Below are 8,682 nucleotides of genomic sequence, written 5' to 3'. Positions count from 1 at the left end.
TAACATCCATGATATAATTTATTCAATCATTCATACTTTATTCAAAATGTATCGCTTTACATATCTTTTAGATATCTTATATGTACATGTCACAAAATACCTGGTCATTACTCAGGCTTTTCAAATGTATAGTGCACTTTTCCATCTCCTGGGTATTGCTTGGGAAGCTGTAAAAGAAAGAATTAGCATTGTTATTATTTGCAAGAGCTAATTTTCATTAAAAAAAAAAAAAAAAAAAAAAAATCCTAGTGTCTTTTGCTTTACAGGATCATTTCGGGTTCTTTCTAATAACTTTCCACTTATTGGAATTATATTACAAGTTAATAATATTTTTGGGGGATCATATGATCTGTAGCTATAGCATATTACAAAAATATTCAAATTATAACACAATTTTACTGTCCACCCTTGGACTAAAGAAAGATATAATTCTAACTAAAATTCTAACATTATTGAAAACCCTCTTTTGTAAAGAAAGGATTAAGCTCATTCTTTACTGTATAGTTTCTGATATTATAGGAGACATTATAACTAATAACTTTCACATAGGCAATCATTTATCTTATTCTTCCTCTTCTATTGGCACCTTCAAATCTGGTAATATGCAAACTTTTTGCTCTTCATCCTCTCAATATGGCTACACCATTGTGGTGTATTCCTATTCATCCATTCTATCATTCTGCAATTTACTGCTCATGCCACATCTCCCATACATACTATCATTGCTCTCACCCTCATATCTTGTGACTCCATATGCCCTTCTCTGATAACTCATTTCCACAGCATACACTCTGATCCATGTCAATGCTGGTAGAAGAATACTATTCCTTAAACTTCTCTTTAAATCTATAGGCATCCTTTCATTATTCTTGCAAGTGATCTTATGACATTTCACATCACTCTCTCTTATCCCTCCATCCATTTCATCATGTTTACTTAATGCTGATCTCAGATATTTAAACTAACTCACCTCCTCCATTTGTTCTCCTCCCATAATCACCTCAGACCTTCTTAAAGCTAGAACATTCACTTTATAAGGTACCCTAAAATCACATACTTCCACTTCTTTCTTCTCAAATATCATAATGTGACTGTCATACACCTAATTGTTTTTTGTACTTAAGACTTTATATACCTATCTTAAACATTTGATAATAATAAAGTTAAATGTTTAACATTAACAATAAATCATAATAAATCATCTAAATTTCCTATACCAATGCTGCATCAATCACAGTACAATCTCAAAGGCAGTTCTTTGTTTACAAGGATTGGCATTAGTAAGTTCATAACAATTTACTAACTTTTACATGGTATTCATTACCTTGAATCAATATTTACTTATATAAGCTTTTTTTGTCAGCCTTTGTTCTTTTTTTCTTTCATTTATATATAAGACTTCACAGCATCTCATGTTTTCTTTTAATCTGGCTATTGCAATTTTGTCTTACATTAATATTGCTTCATCCACTCATTCTAACCATCTATCTCCACACAGCCAGATTGATATAATCTACCTGTCCTATCAGGAAAACACACACACACACACACACACACACACACACACACACACACACACACACACACACACACACACACACACACACACACACACACACACATAAACACTCACCACTCAGTTCCAAATAACCTCACTACCACATTCCACCACACACTCACAGCAACATCACAATCACAATAATATCAGCAAGCTCCTACTTCCATAACTCCTCAAATTTCACTATATAATAAACAGCTTAATTAAAAATATGAACTCACAAGTGGCCAGTGTATTTTTCGACTTTCCATTAGGTAATATGTACCCACAAAGAATGTCATAACTCCCATAAAGGCCAGGAACTGCTGGGTCACAGAAAATCGCAACTTTTGGGAAGCATTGACACGGTCAAGCCCATACATGTCATACTCTGCGTGAATCTGTAAAGATCAAACAAGAATTTGTAAGATTAATAAACTTAATCAGTTAAAGGAAATAGGGTACAGTATATAAGTTAAATATAAATCAGAATGAAAATGAAAAATAACACTAAAAATAAATGAGAAGATTGTAATATGACATGGTTGTCATCAAACAAAACAATTGTTCTGCTGTCATGCCCTGATACTGAGAGGCCTCACTAGAGTGCACAACTGATATTTGCTTAGTCTGCTCAGTGAGAAGCAATTCTTCCCCACACTAAAAGCCTAAATGCTAAGAGAAATTTTTTTTCTTCAGAAATTTGCATGTGTGTATTTTTACCTAATTTACCTAGTTATAACATACAGGAGAGGAGCTAAGCTTGCACTGTCCTGTCTTCATAACTATTCTTATCCAACTTTTCTTTAAAGTCATGAATATTCCTAGCACAGACCACCTCTCCCTCCAGTCCACTCCTTGCTTCTATGAGGGAAGCTAAACTTCTTTACATCCTTTCTACAGGTGGTTGCTTCTATTTTTCTTCCATGTCCTCTTTTTCTCTTTTATTCAACACAAATTAATCATCCCTATGTAGTTTTCTTCCATCTCACTCTGCATTCTGTATAGTGGGATCATGTCACCTTTCTCCTGTCTCTTTTCTGAAGTTGGGAGCTGCAACTTAGTCTCTCTTCATAGGGTAAATCTTGTAATTCTGGTATCATCTTGGGTGCTGCTCTTTGTACTCTTTCCAAACTCCTTATGTGTGTTTGTGTTTTCACAAGACCAAATTTCTGCTGCATATCCTATTCTTGGATGTATCATTGTGATAATTATTTTTCTTGTCATTTCTTCACCAAGATCAAAGGCAACTTCTCCTTTTCTCCTTCTTGAAGCTTTTTCCATGCATCTTGCCTCTCCCTTAGATTAACAATATTTTTAACATTTCCTTTCATTTTCTTTTTATATTCCTCAATTTCCTTCACAAAAGCATTACATTGACTTCTTAACTGTTCATTTTCGGCTCTCAAATCATTAATTTCTTTATCCTGATCAGCCTGGGTCTTCTCCATGACTTTAATTCTTTCAAATATATTTTTAATACAATATTTCCAGGCTCAACACCCTCCTCTGCCACATTCTGTGCTTACCTCTGTCCTCCATACCAAATCCTGAGAAAGACCTCCCACTTGTGTTTATATTATCAGCTGACCCCTCATTGTACAAAATCCTTTTCAGTTCAGCTCCATGTTCCCTTTATGATTTGCTTCATCACTCCTACTTTCATTGCTACTACTGCTGTTTTTTAAATTTTATTTATTTATTTTTTTTTTTATGGAGACAGAAACAGTACTACACCAATCCCATCTCCCTATACCACAAAAAGCTTAATATGGGCATGAAGCTACTTGTGTGTGTGTGTCTGTGTGTGTGTTGTCAGTGCCCTTTCATAGGGTAAGATATATTTCAAGACTTCTCATGAGCCATATATCAACAAAAGACAGATACTGACATTTATTCATATATTCAAGAAAGGTGGAAGGGGTTAGGAAAACAGTGGAGGAAAAGAAAGTTGCATATAGGAAACCATAGAAAAAGCAATTTGCCAGAACAAAATAAGGGATGGAAGAAAAGAGAATATTTGGAATATAAAAGCAAGATAGAGCAAAGGATAGTAAAAGGAATGAAAGGAGCAGAAGCAGATTTCAGAATAGAACAGTGGTATGTAAAAGTAGATAAAAGAGAAGGGAAGTTGAGCAGGAGAGATGGGAAGAAATGTGGATGTAAGGAGTGAGGTGGAGGAACAGCAGAAGGAAAGAAGAATTTTTGAAAAATTTAATGTGTACACAGCAAAGTTATGCCATTAATAATGTGTAAGACAGAGAGAGAGAGAGAGAGAGAGAGAGAGAGAGAGAGAGAGAGAGAGAGAGAGAGAGAGAGAGAGAGAGAGAGAGAGAGAGAGAGAGAGAGAGAGAGAGAGAGAGAGAGAGAGAGAGAGAGAGAGAGAGAGAGAGAGAGAGAGAGAGCACCAATATGTTGAAATATGGAGGTGATAAAATGAGTTAGCATTGAAAGAAAGAACTAACCATGGATACTGAACAAAGCCCATTTCTTTTGTCTAGTACTACTACTACTACTACTACACTACTACTACTACTACTATATAACTAACTGTATTACTACCATTTTTAATATTACTGGTAGTGCAAGAAAATTATATACCAAAGGAAGAAACTGTGCCATGTTGCTTTAAATATTTCATCAATAAGAGAACAAAATGTCAGTGTTCTTCCTGGTCAGTGTTCAAGGCTGCTCTGTTCATCACCCACCACATAAGATTGAAAACAAATACAAAAATAATATATACACTGTACACTGAAAAACATACATACCTAGGCTGTCTCCCCAGAAAAATGGGGATAACATAAATAAATAAATAAACGCTAAATAATTGAAGGACTGACATATCTGAAAAAAATACAAAATGAAAAATGCAGTGTTCCTTAATATACTTCTGAGTGATTAGGAAAATACCTTGGTTATATGAAACTGGTTTTGTCAACTTACTGGCTCCATAAAGTCTCTGCGATGTTCTGGGTGATCCCATGGATAGTAAGGATCACGACTCTCTGCAGTGACTAGGGGCAGGTCTGGATAGTCTCCCACTCCAAGTCCATCATCTGGTATGGGCTTGTACTCATCAGGACGAAGGCCATACTTCCTTGCCACAGCTGCACGGTCTTCTGGGTTGACAGGATAGGGTCCAGGCTTCCAATCTTTATTCCAATCTGTACAAAGAATTAAGCATATAAGAATGGCTTGTGTTCTACTAAATTGTAATTTACACAAGAAGCACCTTACTATATGTATTATATTAAGAACCATAAATTTCTACCAGTTTATTCTGGCTGAAACTGTAACTGTAGCTAGTTTTATTACAGACACTCTGGTGGCTATGACCCTCTGGGAAGAGCACTGGCCATGGGCAGAGAGATGGCTCCACCTCATCCATGGATGAGGTTTTATACATGAGTGACCTCAATTAATATAAAAAGAATGAAGACCACTGAACAAAGAAGAAAGGTTATAATTCTATAAAGAGAAGGCTAGATACTGAAGAAATACAAGACATTCATATGAAAGGAAATACCTTCTGGTATTTTACACAGTTCTATCATCTATTTCTTGCTACTTGATGCCACAAAAGTATCTGACACAGTTGAATATATAAGCTGCTTGACTTTCTTAGAGAAAAAGAAATTTGCCCACTGATTGTTTGTTTACTGTTCAACACATATTTGTTCACCACTGCAATATTATGCTGGAATGGTGTAAATTCTGAACAGTTTAAACTATGCAAGAGTAATAAACTGAATGGTGTGATTGATCCCTTACTATTTTCTATTTATATAAATTCCTTAGTGCAAGAAATAAATTAAAGTATTTTAAAATGGGATGCTATAGATAATATTTATTCCAGTGTGTTTGCTTATGTAGACAACATAGTGGTTCTGAGCCCAACATGTGCTGCCATGAAGATGCTGAAGATCTGTTTTAATCTAAACAAATGTGTATTAATTATCTTTTTTATGGGTACTGTATGAATCATGTACAGTTATAATAAAATATTAAGAATGTTAAGAGTGAGACACATTTGAGGTACCTCATATCCTCTCGTGGATGTCTGGTGAACCTGTTATTAGGGACATGAAGGTGCAGACCAATGTTATCACTCACCAGTCTTATTCAACATCTTGGCAATCTAAAGTAGTTATTCAATTAATCTCAACTGTGGAATCTTAATGATCTATGAGCTGAGGGATCGTGTGTGTGGCATGGTGAGTGAGTTACCACAGACTGCTGGCTGCACCCCCCACACATGCTGACACTTACCTACTGCCTCATATTATGAACTTGCTACAAGTTTGTCACATTACAAAAAAATGTGGAGTCTTTTCCATTATAAGTTTAAAACATCCTGTACAATAAATATCACACTTATTTAGTAATATCCTGATCTTAAATTCATCATACATGCTGTCCAATGATAATTCTATTTCTATACTACATCTTTTAGAAATTAAATATCATGAAAGATTTTAATTTACATAACAGGAACTTTATTTTGGGTAAAATATGCTATTTGAAAGATAATCAACATCAGCAAACTTCTATAATGAGAGAGGTTACACTAGAGTGTAACTTAGTTAACATATTATTACATATTATGTACATTATAGGTAATGAAAGCACAGCCAACAATATGATGCATTCATACTGCTTTTAGTGTGGTTACTTTTCATGAGTTTTTGAGTTTTTAGCATATTATTAAGACTGTTATTCTTACATTTTGTGTAAGTGAATACAGAATGGCATTGATAACTGAACTGAATTTAACTGAAACTGAGTATAGATTGGAGAGGAAGTTCACTTGGAAGGTGAAAGAACAAAAAAAAAGGAGTACATGTGTGACAGAGGTACTAACAAAGATAGTGAGAGTTTGGGTAAGGAGAGGTGAGGTAGATAGATAAATCAAATAGATAAATGGATAGATGTATAGATGAACAAAAAAATTCTGTGGATCCAGGATGCAAAAAATCATTACTTTAAAAAAATAACAAGCTTTGTCCTCTGGGTGAGATGCCCTGGTGCTTCATTTGGTAAGTGATCATGAAGGGAGAGAAGCCTGAGCCACACTACAACAAAAAGCCCTCCACTTGGTAAAAATTTTGCAGGAATCCCTAGACCTCATCAAAATTAGTGCAATATTTCCCACTCAGATCTCTTGAAAATGTGTTTATTTGAAAAACAACTGGAATTCACACAAACAGAATTTAGTGCTCTGAAAACTTAATCAGAAAAGTTCAGAGTAGAGTTTTGTCAGTGTATATTTACTATACTTGTAACAGAGATGTGTAGGATGAAGGTTGTGAGATGATGCTGATGAACAGTAATTCTTGCTTTTAACTTCCTCCCTCCAATGGTATTATTTCAACAACAGGGACAGTTTGAGGAAAGTGTAATTTAAATAAACAAAATTTACAGCAAGGAAAACTTCTTTTTGTCAACAAAAAAGATGCCAGTAATAAAATATGTAATAATTTTTATGGAACTGCTTATAATAATAATTTAATTACTATATTACACAGAATATCACATCTGATTATAACTGCCAGTGGCTAAGCTGACCAAGAGCCATACCCCGCCTTCTACCTTCTGGCAGGGAGCCTGACTGGTACACACATTTGCAATATTTTCAGTCAACTTATCAGTTCATTTTGCTATATAGCACTTTTTGAAAATATCAGTGGGAAAACAGTAAAAATCAAAATATTAATCCTTTGGAAAAAAAATTGTTGAAACACATATGTAATTCAGAAACTAGACATGAACCACTAGAGATATTTCCATGTATTTTGGTATATTAAGTACCTTAACCACCACCTCCCTGACTAAAAAGTGACCGTTCAGGTGTACAGGTCTAGGAAGAATTTTTAGTAAGCCCTTCACTATGATGTGGCTGAAACTGGAGTTAATTGTTCTTGCTGAGTTTGGTGCAGCTTGTGGAGATGTGTCAAAGGAAATCTGCAAAACGAGGCACTTCGGATTGTTTTCAATGCATCCATCATTCTTAATACATCAAAAAATACATTGGAAAACTGTACTTTTAATAACAGATTGCACTACTGACTGAGCATATCAATTCCCATATGTCATTACACCATAAGAACACTCACACGGTCAATCTCTGTCCACACCACACCTTGCGTTTATAAAGAGGGCAGTATGGTGGTGTTATTACAGCCTGTGATTGAAATGTTCATCTGGGCTTAGTTCTGGTTCTCCACGTCCTTCATTCTTTAATACTAATACACTTTGTGAGTGCTTTGGATATAATATGATACAGACTGCATTGCATTCTCACCATTTTGAGAATTTCAACTATTTATCTTTAAAAAGTCTAAATTCCAATAGTTTTGTTTTTATTTGGGTGGCTTGCAAGACCGGATAAATTTCCCCGGTTACATTTCTACATAAATCAGTTGCTTACTCTTTCACTCTGTCACTAAATCTTCCAAGCAAAGGTCGACAAGAACACAAGGAAACTCACTGCCAGCTGAGCGGCTGATGAGGACACCAGGGAGGCCTGAAATCCGCCGAGATGTATCCACCAGCCTCACCAGCCTCGCCATCTTGGCCCTCACTCACAGCTGACTGGCGGGTCCTCCTCTTCTTGTGGCCTTGATCTTGCTCTTCATTTTCACAGCTAACCGACATGATTATTTTTGTCCTATGATTTGAACGGTTCCTATTTCAAGTCTTTCTAACGGCAATTTTGGTAAAGCAAAAATGACATGAAAGTAATGACACTCAACTGTCCCCCTCTTCTACACTGAACATCCTTCTGTCATCTGTCCTTTTCTTCTGGAAACTACATCTCATCTCTAGCTAAAACAGCTTCTATGAAGTTTGACGTTCTGAGACGTCTCCGCCAGTTTTTTTCATCCCCACCAGCTGCTATCCGTCCATGTATGGAGTACGCTTCACAAGCGAAAACGGACCCCAAGGGATTTTTATCAGGTATACAGGAGGAAAAATAAGGAAACTATAGGTCCATTAAAGGTGGCAGATGGAGAGCTGGTTAGTTCTGGGGAGGAAATTAGTAAAGTTCTGAATGAGTATCCTTTAAATGTCTTCACCCAGGAAAACATGCAGGATATGCCAAATAATGAACAGATGTTTAGAGCATATGAGAATGAGAAGCT

General features: G+C 35.6%; 1 protein-coding gene across 1 annotated transcript; it reads right to left on the bottom strand.

The window, feature by feature from the left end:
• LOC135107497 (NADH dehydrogenase [ubiquinone] 1 beta subcomplex subunit 8, mitochondrial-like) lies at positions 1-8,187 on the bottom strand. Its single transcript, XM_064017443.1, has 4 exons — positions 8,028-8,187; positions 4,484-4,704; positions 1,780-1,938; positions 1-167 (listed from the first exon to the last, which is right to left on the bottom strand). Exons 1-4 carry the CDS (start codon positions 8,107-8,109, stop codon positions 108-110), a joined length of 522 nt encoding a protein of 173 aa, XP_063873513.1. The 5' UTR covers positions 8,110-8,187; the 3' UTR covers positions 1-107.
• Between the last annotated feature and the right edge of the window lie 495 nt (positions 8,188-8,682).

This window comes from Scylla paramamosain, chromosome 15, assembly GCF_035594125.1.
Source record: "Scylla paramamosain isolate STU-SP2022 chromosome 15, ASM3559412v1, whole genome shotgun sequence".
Lineage (NCBI taxonomy): Eukaryota > Metazoa > Arthropoda > Malacostraca > Decapoda > Portunidae > Scylla > Scylla paramamosain.
Note: the sequence above shows the minus strand (reverse complement) of the source record. Positions and strands in the feature narration are given on the sequence as shown.

Coding starts and splice junctions, on each gene's coding strand:
- LOC135107497 (XM_064017443.1), bottom strand. CDS start 8,109: ATGGCGAGGCTGGTGAGGCTGGTGGATACATCTCGGCGGATTTCAGGC. Junction 1,939..4,483: donor GCAGAGACTTTATGGAGCCA/GTAAGTTGACAA, acceptor TGATCTTTACAG/ATTCACGCAGAGTATGACAT. Junction 168..1,779: donor GAAAAATACACTGGCCACTT/GTGAGTTCATAT, acceptor TTTCTTTTACAG/CTTCCCAAGCAATACCCAGG.